The 16,544-nt window shown below is 37.8% G+C and overlaps 1 protein-coding gene across 6 annotated transcripts in view; it reads right to left on the bottom strand.

Annotated features, from left to right (window-relative positions):
- The window catches only part of SLC41A2 (solute carrier family 41 member 2), a 39,639-nt gene that overhangs the window by 11,744 nt on the left and 11,351 nt on the right, over window positions 1–16,544 (bottom strand). For all 6 annotated transcript variants that reach the window (XM_015864568.2, XM_085518690.1, XM_015864580.3 and 3 more), the window contains 6 exons: window positions 15,956–16,063; window positions 11,777–11,848; window positions 10,775–10,919; window positions 10,147–10,293; window positions 7,152–7,299; window positions 6,545–6,624 (listed from right to left, as the gene is read on the bottom strand). In XM_015864568.2, the coding sequence (XP_015720054.2) occupies window positions 6,545–6,624; window positions 7,152–7,299; window positions 10,147–10,293; window positions 10,775–10,919; window positions 11,777–11,848; window positions 15,956–16,063 (700 nt within the window). The remainder of the gene's footprint in view (window positions 1–6,544; window positions 6,625–7,151; window positions 7,300–10,146; window positions 10,294–10,774; window positions 10,920–11,776; window positions 11,849–15,955; window positions 16,064–16,544) is intronic.

Here is a 16,544-nt window from a genome sequence, read left to right on the forward strand (position 1 = left end):
CCAATAAAAATCAGGAAGTAAGGAATTAGGAAGAAGTCATGGAGTTTGCAGAAAGGACAGTTTATCAAACCTACCTTCCTCTTCCCAGCCAGGAGGTATAGGGAAAAATTGTGAACTATGAAAATGTTGATTCAGTTTTTGCTATGTAAATTACAATAACAGATATCTTTTTTTTCAGCAAACTACAGAAACAGAGGTAAAATAAAGGATGCACATAAACTATAAAGGGATTTGAACAAGATAAAAAATGATCTAAGTAGAGCCCAAAGTCTATCTTTTGAATAAGAACAATTATTGTGATACTTCTGACTAATGAGGATAAGTTGAGGAAAGGAAGACAGAAGTTAAATGAAGGATCAATGCACTACATTTGGATGGGGATCAGATAATTTCTGTGACTAAACTACAAAAAAACTGTCATGTAAAACTGCATTTAAATAAAGCTACAAAGCTCAGGATGATGCCATATGATGAGAAAATAAGAAACAGTTTCTGCTTTTAAAAGAGGTGATAAAAGCTATCTAGGTAATTGTAGGCCAGCTAGCGCTGCAACAACTGGTATATTCAATTAGTTACTCTTCTCCTGCTATTCTCATCTTTTAAAGCATTATAAGAAGAAATAAAAGATAAAAGAAGGCAGAGATATCTTCCAAGGTATGTTTTGAGGCTTGTAGCAATGAAACCATATAAGACGTTGGCACAAAAACTGGCTTGAAGTATTCCCTAGGATATAGGCAATTTCCTCTTGTGACTGATAATTATCTGCTGTAACAAACTCAGACAAACAGAAATGTGATGGATTATCTGGACATCTTTACCTCATTAATAGAAGAAGAAACTAAAAGAAAACAATCAAGGAAAATGGAAATTCAACCATTTGAAATGGTAATATATCTGGCTAAGCAACAGAGACGTAGATATTTTTAAACTCAGAGAACCTCACAGGATACACCACTGACAGCTCTCAAATAACTTTATGTGCTTTATGCAAGTGCAGTATAAAAAGCTTCTAGAATCCATATGCCCTGCTCAGTCTCAAGCCACTAACAATATATGATGATGGTCAGCAGCAGTCATACCATCCTTTAATTCTGTCCAACCATTCTTCCTCCTAACTATTTGTGAACCTTTGGGCCAATTTCAGCCACATTTGACAAAGGACTTCTTAAAGATAACAACTGTCTCCAAGTACAAAGGCTAACCAAAATGAAACCATGGCTAATCCTAGGTAAATAAAGACTCAAATCCATGTCCTCAGTGAGTCCAGGTAGTAATATGAGCTGTACATTTCTCAGTATAGGCGTGCCAGCTGCCCAGTCAGCACACAGCTTGGAGTGAGGCGTGATGCCTCTTGTTCAGCTAATAGTTAAGCGACACAGAAGATGATGTCAAAAGCAAAGGGAGAACTGAGAGAGTGTTGTGAGACATAGGTATTGCAAGGACATGAGGCCACAGAACACCGTGGGTAGAAAGGTGCTCTAAAAACACAGAGTATAAATCAACACGGAATAAGGTTTCATTATTCTGCTGATCAAATAATGACTTGAATAAAGCTGTGCTTGCATAAATGAATCACTTCCCTATATACAGAGATATTCAGGTGTTTTTTTTTTCCTCTTGCAGCAGTTACTATGCATGTGAAATTATCTCAGCAATACCAGATTAATAAGATCCCTACAAGAAGCACAAAAACAGATAAAACTGTGTAGGTTGACAAAATGTCAACACACACAATTGATGGCTTCTGAGCATCTTCTGAATGCATGTAACATACACAGTAACTGCTCACATGATGAAAATCTTTTCAGACGTACATATAGACTGTTTCCATGAATATTTAATTGAGAAAATTTGTTTTCTGGAAAATAGTACTGTAATCATCATAGCACGTAATTCATGACCAGCTTCCTTAGCTTCTCTTCATTCCCTTGAGAGCTATATCACAGAGGAAAATAATTGCTTTCCAAAGTAAAATCCTTCACCTGCATTCAGGATAGCCGGCGTGTTTAGCTTGAATGCAAGCTGCTACTTTACTCTGCCCGTATGAAAACACATTGTCTGCCAGAGTGTGAAGGATGTCATGCTGACTTACAACATTAAAAGAAAATTGAAGACCTCATCATTTTATTGAGTTGGTCAAGGGCTAAGCAAGAGTAAACACTTCTGAATTTTTTTTTCACGGTTCTTTTTTGTATAACAAGCACACAAAACCATATTTAAAGTAGAGCCAAAACCACATCATGTATTTGTGATTATGCCTCCAGACATGATTCTACTAATCATTATGTGGAAAAAGGCCTGTCTAATAGGAGTACCTGTGTTATTCTGAAACCCACATTGAAATCAATGCCTCTTAAAGAGTATATCAAAGAAGACCCATCTATCTTGACTCACATTAGCATTCTACAGGTAAAAAAAAAAAGATAAGTAAAAGGAAGCAGGATGAATGTTGCTGATGCATCCTAATCTGAGATCATCTAATGCTCTACGTAATACACCAGGCTGATGGTAGGGGGGGGTAATGGAGGACAAAAAGCTGACCTTGACCCAGCAATACTCCTTCATGGCAAAGGCAGACAACAGTATTCTGGCCTGCTCTAGGAACAGCATCATCACCAGGTGGAAGTGATGTTTCCCCTTAGCACTGGTGAGTACTGGGGACTCGTAGGCCCATCTTTAAGAGAAGCCTAAAAGACAACCTTATCCATGCAAACCATCCCATTTTAAAACTGAATGGTATGTGTTTGATTCAGCTCATACATAATTTATTTCCTAGGCATAATTTTAAAAGCGTTCCTTGACTGTCAAAAAATGAAAATATTCTGGAGCTAATTGTGATGTGGAAAGTAATCATTACTGAAATCTTGTAAAAAATGTATAATACTTAATAGTTAAGTATTATATGTAAATGTAAAAATACTTAAAAGAAAGAACTCACATCTATAACAGTAGAGATTATGAAGATTTGCTTGTACAGACTGGCAACTAAAAAGCAGTAGAACTGTCACCCAGTAATGAATCAGAATTAAATATGCAGAATCAAAATCCTTCTCCTTTTTCATAGCAAAATAAAAACTGAACTATTAAGTTCTCATTCAGTATAGGTGTGTTGTAATACTCCTACATGCTTTCCAATTCAAGATAAAGAAAAGCTAATGTGCTACCCAGACAATTTGCTCTAATACCATAAAGGTAGACTAATATCTTTGTAATTTGCAGAGGATATTTCAGAAACTCAACTAAGACAATGACTGGTGTCTAGTCAAAGTATTTCTTTGTTGTATGAAAGCTGAGAGTACAACCATCCGATAACAGAGCAAAATACATAAAGTTACTAAAAAAATACATATTATTTTTTGAGGAGGAGTGATTTCTGTATGTTTTCTTTCCACATTCTCATAACTTACAGGAAAAGATCTCTGAAAAGCCTGAAAGTAATTTCATTTTCCTACTAATTATACAATTGAAAAAAGGTATAATTTGGGGAATATATTGCATAAGCTCAACTTTCATCTCCATGCTGACACTCAGTAAGTTTTGTGTAAAATTTTCTCATACATGTTTTTGATATTCCTTGATCTACATTTATTTCCTCCCCATATCAAATACTCTTATAATATCCACAGCCGAAGTGCAGAAATATTATAACCACTTGGTGTTACCCTTAAAGAGACTTGTTTCAATCCATATGTAAATGCAAGTTTTTCTATTTGGAGCCTACAAAATGGTTCTGATTTTCAGGCATATTCAGAATTAATTTGCAGAACCTCCACTCTACAAAATGCATAAAAATGGGGTGAGATCTATTGTTTGTCATTATGCAGAAACTCTCACAATGTTTTGTCCAAGCATAGAAGGGATATGAGAAGGGAAGTGGCTTTATCTAGTAACTGCACCTTAATTCATTTCTTCTGATTATTCTGAAGCATGTAATTGTTTAAAGTACTATCTTTTTCCTGCACAAAAGGAACTCAGTTACTTGCAAACTGCAGTTGCTCAGCCAAATTTGACATACTGTGATGCTGTGAGAAGATTTGCAAATTTTAACCTTCTCATCCATTGGAAAACGTGAAGATCGACTTTCGGTATCTAAGCTGAAGCACAGCCATGCTGGGTATAGTTATTTTCTTCATAACTTCAGTACATCAAACATACATCTAAAACTCAAATAGACTGCAAGTTTTGTGATGGCTAAAACCACAAAATGATCTATTTATTTTTAGAAGGCAGAGTTACAATTTAACCCAGCCAACTATAGAATTAAAAATAATTATTCATCTCAAGAAATGTGTTTAACAAGGGAAAAATGGAAAAATGGTTGTAAAATACTTCTGCCCAGCAGCAGTAAAGCTCACTATAAAATGTCTGTCTGCTTAAGAACTCTTTAATATTCTTGGCAAAAAAATTGTAGTTATTGTTAACAAGAGTAGGAGCCTTTGAGTTTGTTCAAATTCCAGACTAATATTTCTTAAACCAAAAGATACATGATTCCAAACCATATGTGACAGAAGTGACTTGTCCCACATCTAAGCATATGCAAACCACTTGGACAGGACCAGGTTAAAAGTCATTTAATGGCACATGCAAGAAGTCTAACACCTGCAGTGCAGGGCATACTGTCCAGTATTTCAAGATACCCAACGACTGGCACTGAAAATACCAGTGACAATTTGAGGTCACCAGTAGATTTGTATTGTCCTCACATTTTGGCTGCCATAATCCCAATGGGTTAAATTTTTTTCTTCAGGTTTCCTTGTGTGATAAGAGTGACAATGTCTAAAGAAGGAGAAGGAAAAATGCACCTCAAAAGCATTTTGAGAGGGAAACCCTTCGGCAACTTTCACTGCTTATGCTTACAACAAGAATTCCAAGGACAGGAAAGCACTTGTAGAGAAAGCTTTCAGCAACATTAATATTTTAAAGGCCATCTATTTAGTGGCCTAGCACACCTTTTAGGTTAGTAAATGAGTGTCAACAGATGTGTTTTTTTAACTGTAGGGTTAGGTTTCTCTTGTTACAGGCTGGGATAACAGCAAAGAACCTCAAATATATGGACACAAGAGGATAAACAACTAGCTGATGGCCCAGAAATTACTAGTTACTGAAGACGTTTAAACCTTGAGAGCTGGGAAAAGACAGCTTTATGTGTAACAAGTGTGAAAAACCCAAATGAGCCACGGGACAAGGTACCTCTTGTGGCTTGGAAAACAACATTCCCAGGCACTGTGCAGCAGTCCAGGAGGGCAAACGTCAAAGGCTGAGCAGCCTTGAAACTCAGACATCTATAAAAATTCAGCACATAGAATAGGGGTGGTACAATAATCACAGCAATCAGCAGAGAATCTCTGTGGGACTGACACAGCTACAAACCTACTGCAATAGCCCCAGCTTTCCCTCTTTCCACCTGCCTAATTCAAGAATCTTTTGACCTGACAGCTAATCATCCAGAGCAATGTATAGCACATGGCTAGTTCATTTTCTCTCAAGACAGTTCAAAAGAATGCATGTACTGTTGCCTTGATTCTATTTATTAACTTATGAAAGAAAATAAGAAATAAAATGGGACATTTAACATTTTCTCTAGAGATATGTTTATAGTAAGCCGTCACTCCTAGCAGTTAAAGTGATTTACTTAAGTCTAATCATTAGCCAAAAACTGTAAAAAGGTAAAATATAAACACTCAGGCAACTCAGATTTCACAGCCAATTTATGTGAAAGAAGCCAACCTTGAAGAGCATGCAGTTTCTGCTTACAACAGCAGTCCATAACTGCTGTAAGGTAAAAGAATATCATCACTGCAACATCTGGTAGGAGCATGAGGCCTTAAGAAAGGTCTGAATCCTTGGGATCTCTATGCACTCACTGTAGAACAAGCAAATCTGTGGAGGAAATCCAGAACTCCAGTACTGTACTGGAGCACAGATATAAGTCTGATGGAAACCACTAAAAAACAATTTCTAGACAGTTGTTTGCATTTGTAATTGATGGATATCATCTAAGAAAGCGGGACCACTGGTAAGAGCTTTGAGTGCACCTGACTAACAAGAAGACAGGATCCTCTTCTATATGGAATTTATCTAGGGAGTAACCAAGGAAGACTATTATGAGAAAACTTGCAGGTGTAAAGCACTAAAAGCTGAAGATTGACATAGTTGCCCTGCTCTTCAGATATCTGGAAATCAAAATGGAACGATAATAAAAGTAGATGCAAATAGTTCTAAGTTAAAATGAATATAAAAGACAGACACAGGCAAGGGAGCACAAAAACTGAAGAGTAAAAATGAATTTGCAGTCAGCAAGGAAAAAAAGTGACAACACCAAAATGTTTCCTATTTCTCACATTCTCTATCATGCTTTAGTAGTTGTAAATAGGATCAAGACGCTCTCCTTGGGGGTTCAAATTAACAGTTGTTGACATCAAAATCAAAACATGCAATACAGCAGATCCTAATTTGCATAACAAACATTTACTGTAACAGACTTTTATCAAACGAAGGTGTGTCGATTGATGTCTTGTATTATACAATCCTGCCATAGTCTTACCATTGATTACCGGGGTATAAACAACAATTCCAACCAAGTTTGGGTCAGATACAGTTGTGTCCAGAATAAGGCCACCAATACTGAAAGACAATATTTAGAAAAAGGCAAACAGACACATCAGTTATTATTTCTAACTACTTTAGTAATCTCATCCTTGTAATATCTGCAAGTTGCAGTTCTCAGTTTATCTGATTAACCTTATTTACTTAACCTTATTTACTCGCTATGGCTACTGACTTAAATGTTACAATTGACTGACTGTATAACAGAGACAACAGAATTTCATGCAACTGCTCATCTTTTAAGATTCCTAGCTTTCATTTGACTAAATCACAGTTTTGATAAGAAGCTGAAGGAGATGAATAGTTCACCATTTTCTTCATTGATACGACACACTTCTGCTCAGCCATTTCTGCAGGGTATTGCTGCCTTCTCCATTCATTCCAAACCAGGACTTCATTGTGTGAATTTGGAAGATTAAAAATGATTCCAGCCCCATATTCTAGATGCTCCTTACATGTTGCTTTTAAGCAAAATCAGGTGCTAAATAGGATTTGTGGAGACACAGAGGCGAGCCAACAAGGCAAACCACAACAAATAGACTTACCTGCTTATAACCATGGCAGTTATAACAGGCTCCCATCCTGAATGGAGAACAGTTCTAGTAGCTGGGTGTTTGGCAGCTATGACAATCCCCATAGGAGTCAGAGCCAAAAAAAAGGCACCAACCAAAGGAGATACATAGTAATATGTTTCTGAAAAATAATACAGAGAAATAAGTGCTTTGCTCTCCAGGCACAATGCAAGTTGTATTCTACATCAAGCAGCTGAGAAATTTTAATAGTCTTTATCTCTACTGTTTTCACTGTGCATTCCCCTGCTGCATCAAATGGTTGATATAACATCTGCCATATGTGATCACTTTCATCCATCCCACCGAGGACTAAACTATCTGTGCAAAGTAGGAACCTTTGAAGAACGTTTTTGTATGATGCTTTATGATAAAAATGCAATAAAGATGTGGGATATAAAACATTATTTTATTACACATATACTGAAAGAACAACACAAAAAAAGGAACTGAACATATTGAAAATGTACTTTGTATTATATACAGATTCATGTGTAAACCTCCTTCTTGCCAAAGCACAGATAATACGCTAATCTTCCCCAGCACAGCACATCTAAAATGATGCAAGCACAAGGTGTAATATTGAAACATTCTTATCGGTAGTTCAGTTGCTTTATAACCTGTCTGCAAGACTGGAAATTCACAGCCATAATTCCACTGCCTGCACCCATCCGTCAGAACTGCATCATATTTCATAGAAACACAAACACAAATACCATTAACTGAGTACCATCATAAAACAGAACTAATAATGCAGAGAGCTGTCTCCACGGAAAGATTAATACATTTTTCAGCTTAGTTCAGCCTTAGAGTCCCCTCCGCTCAGAAGCCATCACAGTGATCCAGAACTTCCTAATTCAACAGTGTGGAAAATTTATCTTCAAGGCCAATATATACATTGCTCATAAAAACACCTCCCTTTTTCATATATTACTTTTATGAGAAATGTGACAGTGTATTTAATATTAAACACATTTCGTCTAAATTGACAGAATTTGGACAAATATACTGTAAAATATATTTTAAGTTAACGGGCTGAAGTAATTCACATAGAACACATAAACTCTTCAACAAAGAAAAACACCTAGTGTATATATATAAACATTCCCACCCAAGCATTATGGCTTATTACAAAGCTTGCAAATTCAAGCAATTACTACTTTGATGTTATCATGGTGGAGGGAAGGAGGGAGGGAGGGAAGGAAGGAGGGAGGGAGGGAGGGAGGGAGGGAGGGAGGGAGGGAGGACAACTAAAATTACTCCAGGGAGAATCACTGCAGTATTTTTAGATGTTACTATCCTTCTGCATTGACTGGTAACAACCTCTGCAGCAGAGCTGGCACAAGAGACTAAGATTCCTATCACTGTGTAAGCTAAAGTAGAAAGCTATCAGAATGAGAAAGAGACAAAGCCCAAACAAGAAGTAATTTTCCATTCCTTTTCTAGCTGTTTTACAATATATCATCTCCTTCCTTTGTAGTGCCTTTTCCTCAGTCTTTTCTCCTCTTTCCTCTCCCTTTATGTCTGTTCCCCTCACATGTACCCAAGCTGAGGCATTCCCATACACCAGAGCCACAATAACTGATTGAAAGGTCAGAATGAGAAAATAGTTCTAAGGTAGGACCCCTCTGTTGTCAATCAAGGAAACAAAAACCACTTAGCAGCAGAACAGAGATGCAGTGTTGAGTCTTATCCTAATTATTCACTGGTTTTTGAAAGTCTCTCACCCGCTCATCAGTAGTAGTCCATTGTAGTTTTATGACAAAATTTTTACCAACATAAAAACATTAAAGTTCACATTAAGAGAGGGCTGTCAAGACTACTCAGCAATAGCTTAAATCTCCTCTGAGTCAACAGGTGAGAGGAGTTTTTTTTTCTGGCTTCATTTTAGTGTTTCTATATATTTTAATATGAACAAAAGTATCAATTTTATCATGGAGAAGAATACAGTGAAAAATTTATACCTGATGCCTTTGAATGGAGATAGACATAGACCTGATTATAAAAGCTACCAAGTGTTACAATGCTGTATCATAAGCCTCTCTCTGAAAAGAAAAGCCATGCTAGAATACAGCTCCCAGCAAGACCAGAGGAACTACTCAGCTCATTGTAACTCTCAGAAACTGCACGTAGGACTTTCCTTTAGCTATGGGACACTCTACTGGTAGAACAGCTTACTACAAAATCTTAGGAGACAGTAACCTCCAGATACATCCCAGTCGTATTCAATCCACAGAGAAATAACAAATGATTCTACAGTAGCTGGAGAAAGGGAAACGGAATAACTGACTCCCCTAACGAGCCCTAAGAGGGCTCATTTATCTCCACTTTTGATACCCTTGTAACGTTCAGCTCACGTGGCAGATGTAATCCTGCTCAGTCTGTTCTGGTGGCTCCACTATGGAAATCGTGACATCTACTAGAGAAATATAACTCCTAAAAACACTCAACAATTAAGTTGAGCCTGTGAGCCTGAATAAATAAAGAAGGAGGAAGGAGAGAAAATAAAAGGTTCCCAACCAAGCTCTTATTGATCTTCATTTATTTTAAGCCACGAACACAAATGACGAGCGAGACGGCCCCAGCAGGCGCCAAGGGCGGGCCTGGAGCGCTCCCTAGCGGCAGCTCCGCCCGCTGCTGGAACGGGGAGCACGGCCCGAAGGACGCGCTCCTCCGCGAGAAATTCCTTTCCCCTGGCTATGTAACTACGTAGCAACGCGTTAGCAGGAGTCGTAACGTTATGCAATACGTACAATGCGCACTAATTACAAAGTGCACAAATTTGCATCATAATGATCGAGGCAGTTCAACACCTTCAATGCAAATGGACAATTCAACACGGCTCTGGGAAGCAAATAATTGACAGTGTGTGGGAATGCAAGAAACCTGGATTCTCCCTCCCTGCCTTATCCCCCACCAGCCCCACACGAAAGAGGCTTCTAGGGATACATAAACCTAGGAACATACTCACCAAGGCAAGAATAAAGACCCTGACTTATCCATGCTAGAATGGCTAGAGTAATAAGATCTCCAAAGCTTGCTGCTATAGGAGTGGCAACATTGTCAGGATTAATACCAGTCTTCTTTGATCCAACAATAACTCCAACCATTATTATTCCTAGATAAGAAAGAAGAAAGTACAGTGATGGTATCTACTGTTGTAATCACTTAGGAAATTTCAAGATAATGGTAACTGGAAACCCAGTGATTACGTCTTTGCTTTTGTCCCTCCCACTTGACCGACTTACTGCAGGCTAAATTAGGAGCTTACATCCAGAGAAGCTGCCTCCAGAATCACATCCCCAGAAATTCTCAACAGGACTGAAATGTTCCTGTCTGATTTCCAAAGCGCCTGTCTCATGCATACCCTACCAGGTAAAATCTAACAGACATATTTTGTTTTAGACATGCTGAGGAGGTCAGAAAATCAAATCTTGACAGATGTTTGTAACATTCACGCTTATGTGGAAACTGCAACTGCGTTTCAGATGCTTTAGACCCTATTGGACCTAATTTTTTAATGAACAGCAGCATAATATGCACTCAGCATGCACAAAGAATTAAAAAGCTATAAAAAGTAACATATATACTTCTTTTACCTTGTAAAAGAGAAGCTATGAATGCAGTTGCTACACTGCTAGAACACAGAAGGATTGAATGACTGAAGCTGTATTTGCCTTCTGGAATCCAGCCCAGTATAACTGCTGCCACTGCTGCCAGAAAACCAACTACTGTTGCCTGAACCTGGAAAAGTAAAAGAAGGAAAACCATTGTTTTTTAGTGACGAGTGACTCCTAAAATAAATGATAGTCTTAAGACTGCAGAATCATTGTCTGTTATTCTTTCCTCCACATTTATTTGCAAGCTGTAAATGGAGCATGCCCCACTCATCTACTTTGTGAAGACAATGATGACTCCGGTTGATCAAGAAGAAAAATCCCATGCTAACAGGAAAGGTTTAACCACATTTCACAGACTGAAGAATAACAGAAGTCAGATTAGGGAAAAGAGCTGAGGAATTACAAGGAGCAAAAGGTGAAATGCTTCAAGAGCTCCCTAAGCCTCTTAAAACAATGAAGTCACAGCATAAACTTTTCACTTATTCTTGAGTATGCTGCTTTGTAAACACAGAAAATGAAACAGTCCTTAAGATTAAGAAATAGTTCTTGGGAGAACAAACACTGCTTTCCTCAAATGAACAAACTACTTAAGTTTACCACTTAATATTGCTTGCTACCCAAAAGCTCCATCACATACTTCTTTAAACAACGAATCCAATGAAAATAAAGTATGGAAAATATTTCGGAGGTCAAATTCCTTAGAACTGTTCTTTCAAAAAAATTAAAAGGAAGTATCCTTGCTACAGGCCCAAAGAATACTTTACCTTTTCTTGTGATAAATACAAGCTACTATTGCTTTAGAGAACTACGCAGCACTATAAAAGATCAGTCACAAAAAGCACTGCATGTTAAGTATAAGACAATATAGTAGCATTTGCTTCCTGTTAACATTGTCTGTCTCCTACCTGTCCACATTTGTGATGAGTTTTTTAAATAACTTCATTCACTTATGAAAGTTAATAAAAAATCGATCACATTTACCTGTTTTAAGGCCAAATTGCCAATTATTAAGTTCCACTTCTCAATGGGAGAATCCATTTTTCCAATATTTACCTGTCAAAATATAAGAGAATTTCAGACGTTTGGGTTTAAAATTATATTACTTTGAAAATTCATTAACAAGGCAGAAACCCACAAATAGTTCAACTCTCATTGCAATAAGAGACATTTTGAAATCAGTTATAACTGCATTGTGCTTTTTCAAGTTAAACATTCCTGTTGCATTAAAATTATATTTAAACCATCTATCCTAAAGTAGCTAAGCTCAGTGCAGCTTTACATGCTAACTTGTTTAACATTAGCTTATTGTACAAGGTACACTAGCTGCCTTGTGCTCCAGGAATGTCCAGGCACCACCAGTGATTAGATCAGTGGCTGAAAGGGAAAGTTCTCACTGTTCAGTCACCATAAGCTAAGCTTGTTGCTGCAGCCTTTAAATTCTATAAGCCAATCAAAAACTGCACAGGAATACAGTCTATGGGCACAAACGTTCTTATATAAGTGTATTAATTGACTGCAATAGAACTACTTGTATAGAGACATTGGAAGTGATTAGAGAAGATGATAAACCACATCTCATTGCCTTCTGAGTTCTAAGTTTTCATTTAACTAATTTTTAAAGTACTTTATATTTCTCTATAAATCTTAATGCATATTTTTTTCCTCTTTTGATAATTTCTGATTGGTTTTACTTCTTTTCCATTTCGTTCCATCTGCACTGTCATTATGGTGTTCAAAATACAGTTAAAGCTCCACAGAGAGGTGACTGTCCCTCTCTACTCTGCCCTTGCGAGGACCCATCTGGAGTACTGTCTGGGGCCCCCATTACAAGAAAGACAGGGAGCTGCTGGAGAGGGTCCAGAGGAGGGCCACAAAGATGGTCAGAGGGCTGGAGCACCTCCCCCTCTTCAGCAAAGACAGGCTGAGGGAGATGAGCTTGTTCAACCTGGAGAAGAGAAGGCTGCAGGGTGACCTCAGTGTAGCCTTCCAGTAGCTCAAGGGAGCCTACAAACAGGAGTCAACTCTCCTATCCCAGGCTGGATGTGGCTCTGGGCAGCTTGGTCTGGTGGTTGGTGACCCTGCACATAGCAGGGGGATTGAAACTAGGTGATCATTATGGTCCTTTTCAGCCCAGGCCATTCTATGATTCTTTACAAGGGTAGATAACAGCAGGACAAAAGGAAATGGTTTTAAGCTGAGGGAGGGAAGATTTAGGTTGGATATCAAGGAGAAGTTCTTTACAGAGAGAGTGCTGAGGTGCTGACACAGGCTGCCCAGAGAGGCTGTGGATGCCCCATCCCTGGAGGTGTTCTAGGCCAGGTTGGATGGAGCTCTGGGCAGCCTGGTCTAGTATAAGATACGGAGGCTGGTTGCCCTGCCTATGGTAGGGGGCTTGGAGCTTCATGATCCTTAAGGTCCCTTCCAACCCATGCAATTCTATGTTTCTAGGATTCTAGGATTCACCTCTGTACTATTCTTAAATATATACACTAAATGAATTAAATGACAAGCAATTGAGAGCTTCACTTTCTTTTTTCTTTGAAGAAGCATTTTAAAAGTATCCAAAAAAAAACTGTTAAAACAGTGATCTTACAAAAAACGAATCCAATCCAATAGTGAGCTGCTACCAGAAAGTGTAGTTCTTTTTCCCCCTACCTGTAAGTAGTCTGTAAATAATTATGCTTGAGCAGGCAGTTGACCTAAGTATACCTCATATGCTTTGCAAGGAGTAAGAGAAGACTGTTTACATCCACATTAACACCAAAGACAAGTGCAAGCTATGCCCTGGATGATTGAAACCACAGTCTTGAGACAGTGAAATGACTGATTCCAAACCAGAATGATCAGTAACAAACAGCTAAAGCAGAAATTTGAGCAAGAAGATGAATGTAGGCGATCAGGTAAAACTTGAAACCAGAGGTACTACTGGTAAGAGAAAATAGTTTACAACCCCAGAAGCATAGACACATACAAATTCATCTGCAGTTATTAGGTAGCTGAGTAAGACTTATCTCCAACACTGAAATCATGCAAGAAATTCTGTCTCCAAAGTGAAGTTATTCGCAGGGGCACATGGTTGTGTTTAGGGTCTACCTGGTGGGAAGCTGGCTTCAGTACTCTTCAGAGAGAAGAGTAATCATACAACTGCCTGATAATAACTGCTTAGATATGCCCAGTATTAATATATTCCTTTGGTTTTCACTTAGGATAATGGGAGCAAAGATGGGACGGCAGAAGAGAGTCAGTGCCAATCAATGTGAAAAGTACAAAAGTCAGAATAACCTGAGAGAACTGGCATGTAAATTGCAGGTCCAGTAACAAGCTGTTTGATTAAACTTTTCAGAAGGAATGATACAGTACAATATTGCACCTCTTCTCAAAAACTGGGGAAGGCAGAGAAACCAATGCAACTGTCCATGAATTTAAACTCCTGTGTGGTTTTGCATGGTTCAACTCCAGTGTCAATTTTCCCTATGTAAGGAGGCTCAATTCCTGTTAGATCAGTAATGGCTGATACATGATATGAACTGGGGTTAGATTTCCCAGTACAGGAAAAGGGTCTGTGTGACCTTTTTCCAAATGTCTGATGAGAGCTATGATGATCAGAAATGGCACTGATGATGGTGGGGAAATCTTGCACTGAATGGCCTGGAGAATAGGTGTTGGAATCATCATCTGACAAAGGTCATGGGTTGTAACTTAGACAAAGAATTAAAGATCCCATTAACTGAACAAGAAATGGTGGAACTGACTCTGAATCTCTTTGTAAGTTTTCTGTAAGTCACAGGTAGATAATGGACTTTCCTGGATACATTTTTCACTATGCAATATAAACATTATCAATTCTGAGGCCATGAGGTATAGCAGCCAGGAGCAAATTTAGCAAAAGGGCAACACAACAAAGAGTAAAGTAGAAGATAAATGTATTAATATGTGACAATAAAGGCAGTAAGGTTTAAACAAATTATTTTTCAGAAACTGTAAGAATACACTGAAAAGTAAGCATTAAAATCAAAGAGAAAACAAGACTGAATAGCAAAGACTACAACAAAATATCAATTCTTATCTATAAAAGAAGGTGTATGGGGTAAAATTCATCAGCTTCTAGAATAGGCATAATACAAGGAAACCTTCACTGGATTGCTATGGTTATGTCCATCACAGTCTACATTTGGGCAGTAATTCAATATAACGTGACAATGAAATTTATTAATGACAGAATGGTGGGAGACCTTGTCAATACGAAGTATTTTAATATTATACAGAAACTGGATGACCTTGAGGATAATAACAAAAGTGATGATATTCAAGAGTACAAGTGCAAGGTCATGCACTTATAGACAATGTTTCTGCCAGAAGATGGGAGTGACAACTGGAAATAACACAAAAGAAGAAATACAAGGACACAGTAATTGATTGCAAAGTAACTATGCGGTCCCAGCTTGACATTACTAGGAGAATACATAGATATAAGCAAGAAAATTTCAAGAGCAACTATACAGAGAAATAGGGAGGTGTTATTTTACAATGCTATGTTGAGGTCTCATCTGGAGTTATACACACCTTTGACCAAGCATTTTCTACAAAGATTCATGCAAGCAGGAAGAGACAGAGAGAAGGTGACCTTGATGGAAAATGGAAAGCCTATCTCACAAAGGAGAAGTACTGCAAAGGTGGTGTCTTACAGAAATATACAATTCAGGCACAAGAAATAGTTTAGCCACATAATTACAACACTTCACAATAGCTACTCCCACACACAGAAAAATACATATGTTAAAGCAGTCTGGCTTGTTTGGGCTAAAAAAAATGAAGGTACAAAAAAAAAGGTACATGGAAAAACATGTTCAAAATATGCAAAATGTGCGTGTTAGGATATTGAAACTCCACCAAGGTCAGAGGCATTAGACAGCCCTACAGAATACACACGTAAATCTCAATAATCTGATATACTGTTCTGAATGATGGCTTAGAAGAGACCAGAGAAGTAAAATTTTGATGTGTGGTACCTGGAAGAGGCTCGCCTTTTGAACACTCAATTTAATAACAGATTAAACAGCTCCCGCAAAAGCCAGATGAAGCCATAAACATAAAACACAAGTGCTCCCAAGATTTGTTTTCAGGAATTTAGAACATCTATCAGAAGAGAAAGTTACTTACTGCAGTTGACAGCCTGGATGCCAAGGTCATTTCCAAATTTCCTTTGAGACCAAGAAGAGCAGGAACCAAGATAAAAACTTCAGTAACATTCTTGAATACATCCCAGTGCTATTCAAAGGATACAGCGAGAAAAAAAAAATCCATTGAAAAATTCCCTTTAGACAATCTTAAAAGTAGTGCAAAAAAATCTGTAACTCATAATTTAAGTCTCTAAAAAAAATCAACCTTTTAAGATCAAACCCAAAAGTCTTTAAGGCAAGAGTTATCTATCTAGTTCATATAGAAGTGCGCCTGCACACCACTACTTGAAAGACTAGAATACCAAATGCAAGAGATACAAAATCTCCTAAATTAATGTCTCCACTACTGCACTTTCTCTGCATATTTAAAATAGAGATTAATTATAGGTCATTATAAAATTACTCTTCCTGTTTTGTCAGTATTTATTTTACTCTCTCTGAGTAAACAGTTTAATCTGTTTCATGCATGTAAATTCTGTTTGCATGTTAATTATGGACACTTAAATTGCACTATTCCTACATATCAAAGTCATCCTAGCAGGATGCTAGAACTTAAGCTTACAAAACCC

This window comes from Coturnix japonica, chromosome 1 (assembly GCF_054131305.1).
Source record: "Coturnix japonica strain WE chromosome 1, WE-NBRP24, whole genome shotgun sequence".
NCBI lineage: Eukaryota > Metazoa > Chordata > Aves > Galliformes > Phasianidae > Coturnix > Coturnix japonica.